Source organism: Mesoplodon mirus, assembly GCF_964341445.2.
Source record: "Mesoplodon mirus genome assembly, chromosome: 11".
NCBI lineage: Eukaryota > Metazoa > Chordata > Mammalia > Artiodactyla > Ziphiidae > Mesoplodon > Mesoplodon mirus.
Window position 1 is genome coordinate 27,867,398 of NC_138987.1, and position 17,368 is coordinate 27,884,765.

A 17,368-nucleotide genomic window follows, 5' to 3' on the forward strand; every position below is an offset into this window, starting at 1 on the left:
ATATATAATGAAAATCATTAAAAATCTATGAATATTTTATTTTTTCAGACATTTCATGTTTTAAATGTAATATATTGTTCTACCCAAGACAAGACTGACAACCTGTTAAAAAATATCTACATGTGAAAAATACATTTAGAAATTTTTTAAATTTGTGGCTATAATTTCACTCAGAGTTAAGCAAATTAATTGCTGAAATCTATCTGAGTTTATTTCTTCCCAATAGCATGTTTCACTCACATTATCTTCTATAATTGCCACTTGTACTTAAGGAAGTAAATCAATACCTGTATGATTCAAGGTACTATTTGTACACAGTAGGGTTTTTTGTTTTTGTGGATCATTTGTATCAAAGGTACTGTTCACAGAGAACAGTGGTATAGTAGGCTACAAATGGACAATTCCACATTATTTATACAGGAAATGTTTAAAATGTCGTGTTATATCAGCTGTTGGGATGATGGAGTTTAAATATCCCTGCAGGGTCAGGAACAAACCAGCTCTCCCATAAGTCGTTGTGAACACTAGGGAAGTCCCAAGGTTTATGTCTTCCATTCCAGTGGAGTAGTTTTGCTTCCTGCAGAAAATGCTCCGAATATCTGGTGTCTGGATTCCAGCCTTCATTGTGTTTAGAGGAAAGTAATAGGTTTGTTAGGAAATTAAAATTTTATATTAAAAATTCAATACAAGCTCATCATAAAAAAAAGAGAAATCAGACAAATCAATGGGTATGCAATGAAGAATTTACCACCTACACTAATTTTCCAAAATAGCCACTGTTAAAGAGTTTCTCGTGAAATTCTTCCAGTAATGTTCTACGTGTATACCGGGGGTGTGTGTGTGGGTGTGTGTGTGTGTGTGTGTGTGTGTGTGTGTGTGTGTGTGTGTGTGTGTGTGTGTGTGTGTGTGTGTGTGTGTGTGTGTGTGTGTGTGTATTTTGTACCTTGCCTTTTAAAATTACTGTCTTGGAAAACTTTGCACAGCAGCACACGTGAATTCACTGAATCTTTTTTTTTTTTTTTTTTTACGGTACACGGGCCTCTCAGTTGTGGCCTCTCCCATTGCGGAGCACAGGCTCCGGACACGCAGGCTCAGCAGCCATGGCCCACGGGCCCAGCCGCTCCACGGCATGCGGGATCCTCCCGGACTGGGGCACGAACCCGTGTCCCCTGCATCGGCAGGTGGACTCTCAACCACTACGCCACCAGGGAAACCCCACTGAATCTTTTTTTTTTTTTTTTTTTTTTTTTGCTGTACGCGGGCCTCTCACTGCTGTGGCCTCTCCCGTTGCGGAGCACAGGCTCCGGACACACAGGCTCCGCGGCCATGGCTCGCGGGCCCAGCCGCTCCGCGGCATGTGGGATCTTCCGGGATCGGGGCACGAACCCGTGTCCCCTGCATCGGCAGGCGGACTCTCAACCACTGCGCCACCAGGGAAGCCCCACTGAATCATTTTTAATGACTGCATAGAATGGATATATGACTGTTGAGTGAGTTTCTTATGAAGGACATTTAGGCTGTTTCTATCCCTTCACAAGCATAAACAATGCTACAGTGAACAGTCTTCTATGCATATCTTGTACAGATAATACCTGTAGGATAAAATCTTATATATGGAACTGCTCGATTGAAGGGTCTGTGCCTTATAAATTTTGATAAGAGATTGTCAAATTGCCCCCCAAAGACTTTGTATTAATTTCCCTCCCACCCAGAGTTTATAGTTCTTGTTTCTCTGCATTTTCCGTCCTTAATATGGCAGCATTTTCTTTTAAACAGTCTTGTGTTTACCCTATAAAATATGACTGAGAATGAGATCTCCTTTTTAACAAACAGCTGCCTCCATTTGAACATTACTCTCCTCATAAGTAATCGCTTAGAGACTACACATTTACCTTGATATTGCTATTGATCAGAATATTTTTAGAATATCTCTTCTAGAAGTACATTAAGATCTTGTGAATATAAATTTTTTAAATATCCCTATCATGTTACATTTTCTTTCTAGGAGAGAGAATGTGGTGTTTTTAAAAAAACAACTGAAGGTCCATTGAGTCAAGAGAGGATGAATAGCTAGAATATTATTATTCTCGTTTAACATATGATGTAAGAGGGAAACACCCCCCTCCAAACCTTTCTTTCATAAACATAGTTGTGCAGGGAGTTTCAGAAGAGGAGCTAGGTGTTTGGGCTGTAGTAGCATAACTGGAATAATTATCAACTTCCAAAGAATCTATACAAGGAAATGCTCATCTGAGGGGCAGAGCCTTCACGTGGGAAGTCTCCAGGAAGTAGGACATTGTCTCACAGCCCCACGACTGAAGGACTCTGTAGGGGCTTGCAGTTTTGCTTTTAGCTAAATGAATTTCATAAATTTTAAAAATCTTAAGCCTACCTGTTTAGACCCAAACTTAATACCCATTAGTGTTACACTGCTTTCTGCTTTCAACAAACTCTAAAACGGAATTATTTTTCAAATGATTTCTGTGTAGCTTTACTTTGCAGACCATCTCTGATTCTAAAACGTTCAGCAGAGATGTAGGCTCTGTTCTACAAGGAAAAATGACTTCTCTCCCTTGGGAAGATTCTGCTCCTTCCTACTTGTCAATAAGTTAGATGGTTCATAAAATGTAATTCTGAGTCTCTGTTCCAAGATCATAAACTGCTCTAACCCTATGGATCTAAGCTCCGCATAGCTGTTCCTACACAACATTTTAATAGATATTCCACTTTGATGAGATTTTCTACACACTCAGCACATGGAGATGTTGATGTTTGACCTAACAGTGAACCCAACATTATTATAAAGTGAATCAGACAGAATATTAGTGTCCTTAATGTCCCCGTGTCACTCTTCTGTGCATACGGATGCTCAGAAAAATGGGGAGATTCTGGTGAGGCAGAAGAGAGGAGACAGTAACCCAACTTCCACAGTTTTGTCTGTCCTTCCTTTTACAAGGGAGAGTAGGGGACATATCACCTTGCAGGATTGTTCTGAGAGAAGTAATGTTCACGTCTATCCCTGGAGCCTAGCCCAGGGCTTGGCAGTGTATGGGCACCTGGTAAATATAAGTCCACAATCCATTGTCTCCAGTTCTAAAATAATCAATCCCCAAATGTCTGAAAACAAAAAGATTTTAATAACTTCTTTGGCAGCAAAATCTATAACCCTCTCAGGGTACTGCATAATATAAGTGCATGCACAACATTACCTTTTAAAAATTCAAAACCTTTCTATATTTCTAAACAGATCTGGCCCAGTGGTTTTGGCTAATGGGTTGTAGCCATATGTTTGAATGAATGTGAATGTCTTCTGTGCCAGGCTCTGTCCTAAGCGGTTTACACATATTAGGTAATTTGTTCCTTGTAAAAACATAAGGTTCTATTAGCTTCCTTTTATAAGTGAAGAAACTATGGCACAGAGAGCTTGAGTAACTTGCCCAAGGTCATAGAAAATAGCAGAGTTGGGATTCCAGTCCATACCCCAGAGCCTGTACTCCTGTAGTGAAGAGTGAATAAAAGACTTGAGGGACTCACATAGTGCACAGTCATTAAACAACTTCTTTTTAAAAGAGAAATTGCCGGCTATCTAAATTCATCATAAACTATTATGGTAATTCATTTGGTTTTGTCCACTATGGGCTACTGCAAGAGAGCAATAAAGGCATGTGAAAAAGTCCTGACAGTGCAAGTTCCATCGTAACAATAGTCCATGTTTAGCAAGCACATACTATATACTAAGCGTGAGTCTAATTGCTTTTCCTAAATTCCTAGAAACACACCTCTCTGGTCATTTTTATCACCTGCATTTGCAGAATCTGAGGCTTAAGTAACGTGTCCAAGGTTACCTCCAAGGTCACCTGGAGGATTTGAATTGAGGGAGCTGGTGCAATAGCACACGCTCCTCACGTTGGTGCTCATTGGGTCTATAAAATGCACATTGGTGTTCTTCTGAAATACTTACCCAGGTGCCTTATGTGCCACAGGGGGTTGATGGTGGAGTATTTCCCGTGAAACACAATCAGCATTGGGGAGGTGGCCACCCCTCCTCCCAGGGAGCTGCTGTACAGGTTTTCCCTAAGAAACAGAATAGAAAAGCAACATTTGTCCTGGAGTCCCACAGACTCAGATGAAGTAGAATCTAATCTTTTTTTTTTTTTTTTTTTTTTGCGGTACGCGGGCCTCTCACTGTTGTGGCCTCTCCCGTTGCGGAGCACAGGCTCCGGACGCGCAGGCTCAGCGGCCATGGCTCACGGGCCTAGTTGCTCCGCGGCATGTGGGATCTTCCCGGACCGGGGCACGAACCTGCGTCCCCTACATCAGCAGGCGGACTCTCAACCACTGCGCCACCAGGGAAGCCCAAATCTAATCACTTTAAAAGGTGTAAGACAGTTCCTCACTATATAATAAGCCTATGGCCTTTCATTTTTCTCCAACTTTTTATTCTGAAAATTGTTAAACCTACACAAAATTGTAAGACGAATACCATGAACTCCCATATACTTTACCTTGATTCACAAAGTGTTAATATTTTGCCATTTTACTTCTCAGGCCTTTTCATGGCAAACTTCGAAGATCCCAAATTCTGATCCTACATTATTTAGAATGACTTTACTCACAAATTCAAGGTTATGATAATATAAAAATATCCAGATAAAAAAGATGGACAGGATATACAATGCCATGATAACAGTAGTTGTGTTATTTTTATTTTCCCTCTTAAAACTTCAATGATGAAAAATGATTTAAAAATTCAATCTTTATTTTACTTTACTTTTTTCTAGCTTTAAGTCAGTCAATGTATTATGCATATTTTAAAGTTGATCTAGGACTTCCCTGGTGGCGCAGTGGTTAAGAATCTGCCTGCCAATGCAGGGGACATGGTTTCGAGCCCTGTTCCCAGAAGATTCCACATGCCGCGGAGCAACTAAGCCAGTGCGCCACAACTATTGAGCCTGCACTCTAGAGCCCACGAGCCACAACTACTGAGCCCACGCACCACAACTACTGAAGCCCGCGCACCTAGAGCCCACGCTCCGCAACAAGAGAAGCCACCACAATGAGAAGCCCGCACACCGCAACGAAGAGTAGCCCCCACTCGACGCAACTAGAGAAAAAGCCTATGCGCAGCAACTAAGACCCAACACAGTCAAAAATAAATTTTAAAAAAATTCTAAAGTTGATATAAAAAATTCACTCTTTAAAAAGTTGACTTTACCAACAGGACTTAATAAATTTCATTGGGGGCTTAAACAGACGAAAGACCAAACAAACACAGACATTGCTTTAGGAAATCAAGCTGGATTCATTTTTCTACAGGATCCTTAAGGAAGTTAGCGAAGTCAGGATACACAGCACATTTTCCAGGACAGATGGAAGGGCAAATTTCCACACCCTAAGATCCTGCAGTTATGGATTATAACGTCTAAGTGAATGAGGGTAATATCACTGTTCAGGAAACCCAACATTCTCAATCTTAACAGGCCAGAGGAAGTCTGGGCATAAGCTAGTTGGACTATGTGCCTGAGATCATCAAACTTATTGTTATATAATATATAATATTATTACCAAGAGCAATTCAATACAGTACATTCAGTCATCTCCCTCAACCACTACAGGCCAACATGAGTTTAGTCCAGGTATGTTCCTGAACTCAGTACAGTGGGATCAGTACAAGGATCAACTGCTCTGATGTCTCCAGGAACCAGACTCACAGGGCCTTTGACTGGTTGTAGGCTTACCCCCTAACCCATACAGGTATAATACCTGTTCTCTCCCTTCCTTAAAATGTTGAAATATCTTCCTGAACCTGCCCTTCTGGAATTCTATCTTCTGTCTATGAATTTCAAACATGGCCTATAATGTTTTCCCCATCATACTTCTTTTGCTAATGATATTGCATTTAATTAATTTACAATTAAAAGGTAGTTTATATGAGTTCTTTGATAATTAAAATGTCTTATATTATCAATATGTATACAGATGAAGCTTGTAAATTGTCTTGTTCAACTCTTCTATAAGCTTTCTAATTTTTAGTCTTTATCATTTACTGAGAGAAGTATGTTAAAATTTCCAATTGGTATTGTGAATTTCTAAATTAGTTTTTGGAATTCTGTCAATGCATGGATTATAAATTTTAAGGCCGTGTCACTAAATGTTGTTAAGTGTCATTTTTAAAAAGTTGACTTTATAAAATAATTCTTAAAAATAAATCTATGTGGGGCTTCCCTGGTGGCGCAGTGGTTGAGAGTCCGCCTGCCGATGCAGGGGACGCGGGTTCGTGCCCCAGTCTGGGAAGATCCCACATGCCGCGGAGCGGCTGGGCCCGTGAGCCATGGCTGCTGAGCCTGCACATCCAGAGCCTGTGTTCCGCAGCGGGAGAGGCCACAACAGTGAGAGGCCTGCGTACCGCAAAAAAAAAAATAAAAAAAAAAATAATAATAATGATAAATCTATGTAAGAAGGAGAAACTCGACTAAGATAAATGATTTGCAGTCAAAAAGGTTCACTAGAGTTCTGGGAGAAGATTTAAAAATCACATTACTAAACAATTTATTAGAAAATGTTTGTATAATAAGGGATTGCACAGGATCTCACCTCCTATGACATATCGTTTGAGGACGGATTTTTCATCCACTGCTCCCTTTTTTCTCAACAGTGCCTCTGTAAGAAAATCTGACCTCAGATGTCTGAAATATTTCTAACCCCTGAGCTATGCATAAAAAATTAATGGAATAATTTTACTCCCAAGCATGGAAAAAATGGTAGAGGGCCACACATACTCTACATTTTTTTGCATCCATTTCTCCAACTGTTTGGTGATACGCTGGTGCTTCCATTCCGTCATGTTGGCAACAATCACACCAGGATTGAAAGAGCAAGTGCTGGGGCTGATGCCAAGGTCTTTTATCGTCTTCTTCCGGTAGTCCAGATAGCCCATATACGTGTTCTATAAAGGAAGAGGACATGTGTGCTTTTGACCAAGGAATCTTTTGTTTCTGGAAAATAACCACTTTCTTGAGACCATCATGCAGCACCTGGGCTTCCTCCTGTGTCACTGGCCACTTCCTGGAGTCCTTTCCCAGTTTTCTCTTGTTTCCCCAACCTCTAAAAACTGAGTGCCCCTAGTCTCATGTCCAGCATCTGCTCTTTTCTGCAGCATCAACTCCCTAGACAGCCTCATCTTTTCTCATGGCTCTAAATCTCTCCGTGTAGACAGCCCAGACCTCTCCTCTGGATTTCCAGTTCTACTACATCTGCCAACTCTATTTGTCCTTGTGGGTGCTTAGTAAGGCAGCTCTCCTTACATCCCCAAACTGATCCCAATCCCATCCCAAACCTGCTTTCCTACAACCTGCCCTACTTCAGTGTCCACTCCATCCTTCCAGGTAGACAGACACCTAAGGTCATTAGGTCATCCTAGACTCCTCCTCCTCATGCACTTTTCATCCAGATCTCAGCAAGTCCTGTCGGTCCCATCTTCCAAAATATATTCAGAAGCCAACCACTTATTTTGCTTTTTGACCGCGCCACGTGGTTTGAGGGATCTTAGTTCCCCGACAAGGGATCAAACCTGGGCCCTCAACAGTGAGAGCGTGGAGTCCTAACCATGGGACCACCAGGAAAGTCCCCAGAAGCCAACCACTTCTTACTGTCTCTACTACCTTCCTGGTCCAAACCATAATTACCACTCACTGGATTTCTGCCAGCTCCTCCCAACCTGGGTCCTGCTTCCACCCTTTTCAATCCCACTGTCTCAGTGTTACTCATCTGCTCAAAGCCCCTCCAGTGGCTTCCCCTCTCATTCAGAGTAAAACCCAGACTCCCTAAAATTCCTGCCATGCCCTCCACCATGTACCCCGCCCCCAATACCTGTTCAACTTCCATTATTCTCCCCCTTGACCCCTCTGCCACACTGACCTCCTTGTTCCTTTAATACACCAAACACACCCCTGCCTCAGGACCTTTGCATTTGCTGTTACCTCTTCTGAACTGTTTTTCCCCTAAATATCTATTAAGATAGTTGCCTCAGTTCTTTCAGGTGTAGGCTCAGCGACAACATCTCAGTGGAGCCTTCCCTGATCACCCAACTTAAAATCCAACCCCACCTCCACCCTGATCCTCTGTTCAATATTTTACTTGCTTGCTGACCACCTCTTCCCACTAGAATGTAAGCTACCCAAAGGTGGAATTTTAGTTTTATTTGCTGTGTTACTAGCACCTAAAACAGTGTGAGACACATAGCAAGCACTCAGCAGCTAGTTTTGAGTGAATGTAAAATGAGGAAGGACACACTATTTCACCCACCTCATGGGATGCTCAAAGACAACATGGAGGTAATGGAACTATTTGAGCACTTTTCTATGTGCAGGCACTGTTCTAGGAACTTCATGCATATTACCTCATTAGTTGCATACGATAGCTTTACACGTATTAACTAATTTAACTCTCCCAATGACCCTACCAGAAAAGTATTGATACTATTATTACCTCTATTTTAGAAATGAGGGAGAAAACCACTGATTAAGTAACTTGCCCAAGGTCACAAAGCTACTAAGTGATGGAGCCAAGATTTTGACAGGCAGGTCTGGCCCCAGGGCCTAGGCCTTAAAGTGTGTCACAGCTTAAATGTCACACATATAAAATTATTTCCTGGAACTTTTTTTGAAGAACAGCATTCGATTCGTAAGAGCATCTTGTATTGTAAAGCCATTCTTTTGGTTTCGGTGTTACATCTGGGTTCGACTGTCTTCATTTCTACCAGGGTAAGGAGCTCTTTACCTTGGAACAAAATCAGTATTTTCCTCTACTGAAAGGAGTGGGGCGGGGAATAATGGTCAAAACTCTGAAAACAGAACCAAAGGTTCAGTGAGTCTCTTTTACAGAAAACACCATCTCTGCCATAGAGTGTGGTTGCCAGTGACTTAGATAACAACCATCCTTTCTGGAGCATTGACTGGACACTTTGACATCATGTTATTTCATCACAACTCACAAAACCACAACCAAATAGATGTTATTGTTGCCATGTTTCAGGTAAGGAAAGCGGGACTTGCAGGGGTGAGTAACTTGCCCTGGAGTCGGTGGGAGCAGATCTGGGATGTGAATGGGAAGCCCGGGCCCCCGGCTGTTTGCCGCCCAGCAGTCCCCCAATCTTCTCCAAGGTGAGGATGACACTCGTTCTGAAGTGCAGGGAGGAGAAGGGGCAAAGGGCGGATTCCCGAGACATGTGCCCACCTGCAGCCCCACAAGTCTGTGTATGTCCTGGGAGGAGGGCAAATCGCAGTCATCTGAGAAAGCTGCCGCGTGGCCCAGGGCCAAGGTGGTGTCGTACAGCTCTTGGATGTCCCCTGGATTCACAAACACCAGGAGTTACAATAGTATAGCACTCATTCTAGGGCTAGATAGAGCCTTCGAGCTTAAACAATCCCTGATTTTGCTGTGGGGGAAAAGTATGTGATCCATGGTTTCAAGTGGCTTGGCAATTTTCTTGATAAGAACAGGTCATATCAATTAAAAAAGCCACTTGATAATAAGCTCAGATCAACACTGGTCCGATTTCTTTATTTCTGTTGCTGTGTACGTACCACGCCAATGCTCGTCTTATTTTGCACGCGGAAGAGAGAGAAGGTGACATTTAACACTAAAACTTAGCTCGCTTCTAAGAATGTTATCAGTGAGGTTTTATCCCCCTACATTTTAGGCGTGCAGAAAAAGGAAAGGCCACCTATTACAGACTTTTACAAGCTACTTATTACAGACTTTGACAATCAGAGAGTGGCTCTCAGAAAGTCAACTGGATTGTCCCAGAAAGTATCAACCCCTGTTTTCAAAGTATTCCCTGATTAACAACAACACTATACTCCCAAATTTAATAAGCAATCAAAATCACTGAGCCGCTAGATATTTCAGAAATGAAGAGAGACAGTCATTCTACTTATCAGCTGCTCTGTTTCCGAGTGTTCTTGGCATCGGTGAGCATACCTTGTACGATTACGTCATCATCCAAATAGATGACTTTCTCGTGTTGATGGATAAGCAGAGGGAGATAAAATCGAACAAAGTTCAGCTGTTAAAACAACAAAAGCAGTGATGGTGGGGAAGACACAGAAGGCCCAGTGATTAATAGGGGTGCTCGGGGGGGTCAGCTTTGACCATGGCCTCTGCTCAGCTCCAGACCTGGAGCAGAATAAAACAGAGGCTGAAAAGAGGCCTCACCTGAGCTTCCTGGTGCCCAGTCTACCTGGGCCCTGGGACTGAAACCAGCGCTGGTCAGCAGTTCTTCTAGATCCAAACCCCCCACTGCTGAGACTGTCACCACTTTCATCTCTGTGAACTGATGCAGCGGGCATCACAGAGGCTGTCAATCTTTCTGGCCACAAACTGCCTGCCTTCCTCTACACTCAATAATTTGACTACTGTCAACTAAAACAGCCTTAAACACACATGCACACACACACGTGCACACATACATGCAACACATGTGTGTGCACACACACAGGCACACATACATAACCTCACATGTGCATGCGCACACACCCACATGCACACATACACACATGCACATGTGCGTGTGCATGTGGAGCTCATCTCACACGTCATCACATCACACACACAGGTTCACCCTCCTAGCTCCTTGAACCAGAAAAAAGCCAGAGAAGCATGGGATGAGGATGGGGGTCTTAACGTTTTAATAGCTACAATACCATATAATGCAAAGTGCCACCTCAGCTAGCACGCTTGATAATAAATATCTGGAACTGGGAAAAGATCTTATCATCAGAGGGCTTCGAATTTAGTTAATTTTCAAGGATGGATTTAAATAATAATCACATGTAGAAGGTGGCTGCATTTTCTGTACACCTGCCATCAAAAACACCACTCTTTATGCAGAAGAGGGTCCCTTTTGTAAGAGCTCTTGCAGTAAAACACCTTAAGATTCCCAATGCCAGGAAGAAAGTTGGTGTCTCCTGAAAGTATGTCAATACTCTGAAGTATATAATCTATCTTGCTACCATTTTTCCTCAGCTGCTGGGATACTCTGAGCTAAGTGTAAGGTCCCGGCACGGTACACACAACTGCCTCTGGGCTGGGAATACTTTTTCTAGGCCTCACAATTCGGGCCCTCCCCTGCCCCACAGGCATATTTACGCACATAAATGCATCCTGCATTTTCTTACGCTTCGTTTCTTCTTTCATAGCTTCATTATAGTTTATGTAAACCATTTTACATCCTTTCTGCAGTAGGTGGCTTTTGAATTATAAATAAGCAGAGTTTGGTGGACATCTAAAACTGTTAGGCTTCTAAAACATTCTGTGTGCATCCCAGTGGCTGATGCTCCATACCGAACAAGGTCTCACCGAGAACCATCCCCGACATGTGTGATCCCTACTCACAGGCTGGAGCAGCTCAGGCCTCGCGGAGTCTGGTCTGATCTTTCCTTTGAGTACCGTAGGGTTGAATTCCACGATTTTAAAGTTTATTTCTCTCAGTTTAGAATGTTCGATCCATTTTCTAAAGGGATAACAAAAACAGAAACAGAAAACAACCTCGAGCACACACCTCCAAACTTTCCTCAATTTGCCTATTGCCTCAATCTCTTGCCTCCATAGAAAGTTAAAAGTAAAATATGTGCAACCTTAGTAGAGTCTAGTCTATAAATCCTTCGGATTTTTTCCCCATCTGGTTTAGCTTTGAATCTTTTTTTTTCTTCATTCACATAACTTTCTGCAAAGGAAATGAAGCAAAATAGTAATAACCAAATATCTCCCCAGATCCACATAATCTCCACAGGAAACTAGAAGAACAAAAAGTGTTCCTTCTTTCTTATAAAGCAGCATCTGTGGTTGACGGTGCTCTCTTTTTTATTTTTTATTGTTTTGCGGTACGCGGGCCTCTCACTGTTGTGGCCTCTGCCGTTGCGGAGCACAGGCTCCGGACGCGCAGGCTCAGCGGCCATGGCTCACGGGCCCAGCCGCTCCACGGCACGTGGGATCTTCCCGGACCAGGGCATGAACACTTGTCCCCTGCATTGGCAGGCGGACTCTCAACCACTGCGCCACCAGGGAAGCCCAACGGTGCTCTCTTTGCCATGGGTTAACAGCACTGTAAGGAAGCCCGGCCTTCTGAACCTGCTACTTTGACTGAATCGTGTTTACTCTGCTGTTTTGCCTCCAAGGATGATTTGAGTTTACCTTTGCCTCCCAATATTCTGTCCTTGCTCCCCACTTTCTCTTCCTCCTCCTCTCCACCCTCTCCGCTTATGTGTTCTCAGTCTCACAGAACTTGAAATACCTTGAACTTCCCTTCATCTCTGCTCTCTCCACTTCCTCCATCCTCCTTAGAAATAGTCACTGTTAACAGCTGGGGATCTTTCTGGGTCTTTTTCTTTACAGAAATACATATATGTACATGTACAAATTTACAGTTTGGGGGTTTTGATTTCATTGCTATAGACTGAATGCTGTGCCCCCCACAGATTTGTATGTTGAAACCTAATCCCCAGTGTGATGGTATTTGGAGGTGTGGATTGTAGGAGGTGATTAGGTCATGAGGATGAAGCCCTCATGAATGAGACTAGTGCCCCTTATAAAAGACGTTCATCTTGGGCTTCCCTGGTGGCGCAGTGGTTGAGAGTCCGCCTGCCAATGCAGGGGACACGGGTTCGTGCCCCGGTCTGGGAAGATCCCACATACCGCGGAGCGGCTGGGCCCGTGAGCCATGGCCGCTGAGCCTGCGCGTCCAGAGCCTGTGCTCCGCAATGGGAGAGGCCACAACAGTGAGAGGCCCACGTACCACAAACAAACAAACAAACAAACAAACACCTCCAAAGTCTCTAGTACACGGATTACCGTATTCTGGACAGAGTGTTCCGGAGTCCAACTACATAGAACAAAATGTTGGCATCAGTGTTGCTGTAGATGCTGTTGATGGCAGCCATAGCCGCACCCATCCTCCCTGCTGCTGCACAAATCACCACTGGAATCTCATCTTCCATATCCTCAGGAGTCTCAGAGTCATCATCTGGAAACATCAAAATCAGAGTCTTGGAACATGAAGGAATTTCACAGTCTGACTTGTCTTCCACACGCCAGGGGGAAGGATAGCATAGTGGGGAAGAGATTGCCGATAATAATCCAATATCCAGTGTCTCCTTCTTCTCTTAGAAATACAACATTGGAACTTTAGCTGGCACATAGCCAACTGCTAAGACTATTTTTCCAGACTCCCTTGCAGCTCTGTGTGATCAAGTGCTGACCAATGGGATGTTAGTGCCAGTAAATGTGCAACACCTGAGTTTGCCTTTACAAGGAATATGCTTACCCTCCCCTTTTCTCTTCCCCCTTCCCTTTGCCTGGAATGTTGATATGATGATAGGAGTTAGAGCAGCCATCTTGGACCATGAGATGGAAGCTGCCTCTTGAGGACACCGCAACTATAAGATAGAAAGGATCCTGATCTGGATGATTATGGAACTGGCACATCAGATTTTCACTTGAGAGAGAAAATAAACTTCTATTTTGCTTAAGTCACTATTATTTTGGAGCTCTCTTAAAGAAGCCAATCAGATAGCCTAACACATACACACAGTTGAAAAATATGTGAAGAACTGAAAAGCCTCATTTGATTCAACATTCTTCAACTCTTGTCTGAATTGGAATATTTACCTTGCCTACATTGCTATAAAATATACTGTTTGTGATCTTGCTTTCTGTTATCCACCCTCTTGTTGAGGGAGTCAAAAGTTGATGGCAAAAAAAGGAGATAAATGAAAAAGTATGACCAATGCATAAGATGAATAATTGATTATTCTTCTGATCCTTGGCTATGATATAAAACACTAATGTCATAACATCATATTTCGGTACCACAACACAACTTTTAGGTATGAAGAATAATAATTATCAGTATGTAGACTATTCACTATCAAACAGATATCTGATTTTTACTTAAAGCTCTCTCTTTCTTTACAGATGTCTTTTTGCAAAATCTCTATTATTCAGACCCAAGGTAGTTTTAACTGATATTTAATCCAACAAACGTGTATGAAACTAACCACCCGATACTCTGCTTTGTATAATTTAAGAAATATTGAAAGGCCTCCCTCTTTATCTCCTACATCTCTTCTACCACCTTCCTCCGCAAGTGAAATTTCCACCACTACAATAATTTTTCACAGTATATTTGCTGGCATGAGATAATGCTCATAATATAATGTTAAGGGTCGGGGGGAGAGAACACAAAATCCTTTCCAGTATTTGATCCCAATTTGACACATGCATATTTGCAAATGGATCTATGTCTATTTATAGAATTATGAGTAATTTTAATTTCCTTATTTGTGTTTCTTGTACTTTCCACATTCTCCAAAGTAATTACAGGTTGCTTTTATAAAGAGAAGAAAAAATTTCTTAAGGGACTGTTCCTTTTGGACTAAACTGTCATCTTGGGGAGGTCCCCTAATCGTGTGGTATGTTGCCTAATCATATGGTACCTGCAGGCATCTAAGTGATCTGCCTAAATGAAAATTTGACTACGTTTCTTCATTGTTTAAAGTTCTCCCGTGGTTGCTATAGGATAGAGCCACATTCCCTTCCTGGCACACGTGGATCCAGTCCCTGTTCACTTCTCTAGCCTTGTCTACTTCTATTCCAGCGTTGCAAAAAATACTAGCAGTTCCCTGAATACTGGCACCATGTTGTCCCTTATCTCAATGCCTTTTCACAGGCTGTTTCTGATGTCTGGAATATTATTTTCATCCCCTCCTGCATGTCTAACTATTACATATTCATTCCAAGTGCAGTATAGACATTGGAGCCCCCAGGAAGCCTTTAACAGCTCACTAACACAAATTAGTTCAGCCCTCACCCATGCTCACTCAGTCCTTGCTTGTGGGTGGATTTACCAGCTGCACTGCAATTTATTTGGTAGCATGTCTTTCCTTTCTCTCCTGTAACACTAGGAGCTCTGTGAAGGCTGGGACAGTATCTTGTTCACCTCTGTTTCCTCTTCAGCTAGCCCAGTGCTGGAACATGGTAGATTCTCAATACATTTTGGATGGTTGGCTGGCTGGCTGGCTGGGTGAATTCATTAGAAACCTCTATTTGAGCACTTACCACACTGCATGGGAAGAATCTATTCATGTGTGTGTCTCCTATACTAGACTGTAAGCTCATCGTATTATCCCCACTGAGTCTGGCACCTAGCAAGCACTTAATGAAAGTTTGCTGAAATCAACTAAACAGATATGATGCATTGGCCTTAGAGAACAGGGCCCTAGAGGAAAAATTCATGGGTGACTCTTAGGGGCAAAGAAAGAGGGAAGGGTTGAAAACCTGGGGCAGTACCTGGCTGTCAGGCTCAGATAGAGCCCTTCATCAGGCTATGCGCAGAATGAGGTTTGGAGGAACACATCCCCATGAAAGAAGAGCACCCCAAGAGAAGGTCAAACCCTGAGTTTACAGCTCTGCTGCAGACACATCACACCACCATACTGCTTAAGAGCCTCTGCCAGTCAGAGAATCTGGGAGCTAACCTAAGCCAAAAATACTGCTCTCTGCCTAGAAGTCTCCCCTGGACAGAATGATAGATGAAGGCACATTGGAGGAAGGGTGGGAAGATTTTTCACCTGTAATTCTTCACCAATGCCCCATCCTAGCAGATGTTTGGGAATCAGCCATTGTACTACTTGGAGCTGTTATACCAAATGCTGCCTGAGCCAGACCATTAAAAGGTTTGTTATGAGAAGCCATTTGGTGCCCATAAAAATCTCATATAATAATGGCATATGGACTAGAAATTTATTATATTGCTTTAGACCCTTCTCACAAGTAACTCTTATCAAACAGTGTCCATTTCTAGAAGAGGTGAAATGTCTGCACTCCCAGGGCCAAATCTCTGAATCCCATTTCAAATTAGAACTATTTTAGCCAAACATATAAACTTGCTGCACCCCAAATGGGCCAAGAGTGAATCACCAGCATGCTGATTGCAAGGAAATTGTCAGGAGATTCCATGGAATGTCACTATCAGGAGATTACAGAGTGGTACCATGTTTTTATTCAGTACATGACTTCCCAGGGCCTCTGGACTTCACGTTATGACACTAGTTCTTTGAATTAATGTTTTAAAAGTTGTGAAGATTAATATGGAATAGGTGAGGTACAGAGGATTTTTAGGGCACTGAAACTATTCTGTATTCTATAAGGATAGATAAATATCCTTATAAATTTCTCAAAACCCATAAAATGTACAACACCAGGGGTGAACCCTAATGTAAACTATGGACACTGGTGGAAATTCCCTGGTGGTCCAGTGGTTAGAACTCCCTGCTTCCACTGCAGGGGACACAGGTTTGATTCCTGGTCAGGGAACTAAGATCCTGCATGCTGTGCAGCACGGCCAAAAAAAAAAAAATTAACTATGGACACTAGTGAAAATGATGTGTTAACATAGGTCCACGGATTGTAACACATGTACCACTCTGGTACAGGATGTTAATAGTGGGGGAGGCTGTGTGTGTGGGGGGGGGAGCATGTGCATGTGAGTGTGTGCGTGTGCACGTGTGTGTGCGTGCGTGTGTGTGTTTGTGGTGGAAAGGGGTATGGGGGAAATCTCTGTATCTTCTGCTCAGTTTTGCTGTGAAACTAAAACTGCTCTAAAAAATAAAGTCTATAAAATATTAACATGCACTTCTTGAAAAATTCCAGTCAAACAGAAGAGTATCCAAATGGTGATTGTTTTCTGCAGACCTCTCAGCCCACATTCCAAAGGTTACCAGTGTGGTATGTGCCTCTCAAACCCTTCTTAATGTACATACAAAAGCACATACTACATATTATATAAATATTACATGAAATTTGATGTATTATTTTAAAACCAAAACACCACCCTCCCCGCCCCAAAGGAGAATCATTTAAGAGTTCTTTGGACTTCATCTTCAAAAGTAGCCAAAGAATTCAAGTGACAGGGTATCCCAGAAAATCTTTTGCAGTTAGTGAAATTAGGGTATAACTAAGAACATTCAGAATACTACACACACAGTTTAGGTGATCTTGGTATAGTGGTGGGACAGCAGTGATTATAAAATGAAAGTAACATGTGCATGCTCTACTGGGGGAGACTAAAGGGAAAGAGGTGTTCAGCCCAGAAAAACATTTCTCAGTGGATTTCCTACGAAGTCAATGTGTCTTGGGTTTAACTTTGAAACAAACTAAAAAATTTTTAAACTGAAAAAAACAAAAATGAAATCATACTTTTCATAGCCTTCTGTAACCTGCTTTTTCCACTTACATACCACGGACATCCATCTTTCCATGCCAACTATGTTCTTTTGAGTGGTATTTCGTAACACCGATTCTCTCTCTTTTT

The 17,368-nt window shown here is 42.5% G+C and overlaps 1 protein-coding gene across 9 annotated transcripts in view; it reads right to left on the bottom strand.

Annotated features, from left to right (window-relative positions):
• The window catches only part of GLT8D2 (glycosyltransferase 8 domain containing 2), a 48,911-nt gene that overhangs the window by 2,565 nt on the left and 28,978 nt on the right, over positions 1–17,368 (bottom strand). For 2 of the 9 annotated variants that reach the window (XM_082636705.1, XM_082636706.1), the window contains 7 exons: positions 12,850–13,021; positions 11,395–11,512; positions 9,982–10,066; positions 9,235–9,347; positions 6,780–6,946; positions 3,962–4,074; positions 83–618 (listed from right to left, as the gene is read on the bottom strand). In XM_082636705.1, coding sequence (XP_082492831.1) covers positions 446–618; positions 3,962–4,074; positions 6,780–6,946; positions 9,235–9,347; positions 9,982–10,066; positions 11,395–11,512; positions 12,850–13,021 — 941 coding nt within the window. In that variant the 3' untranslated portion in view covers positions 83–445. Of the gene's footprint in view, positions 1–76; positions 619–2,977; positions 3,118–3,961; positions 4,075–6,779; positions 6,947–9,234; positions 9,348–9,981; positions 10,067–11,394; positions 11,513–12,849; positions 13,022–17,368 lie in introns of those variants that run through there. The other 7 variants (XM_082636709.1, XM_082636708.1, XM_082636710.1 and 4 more) reach the window with 7 other exon arrangements.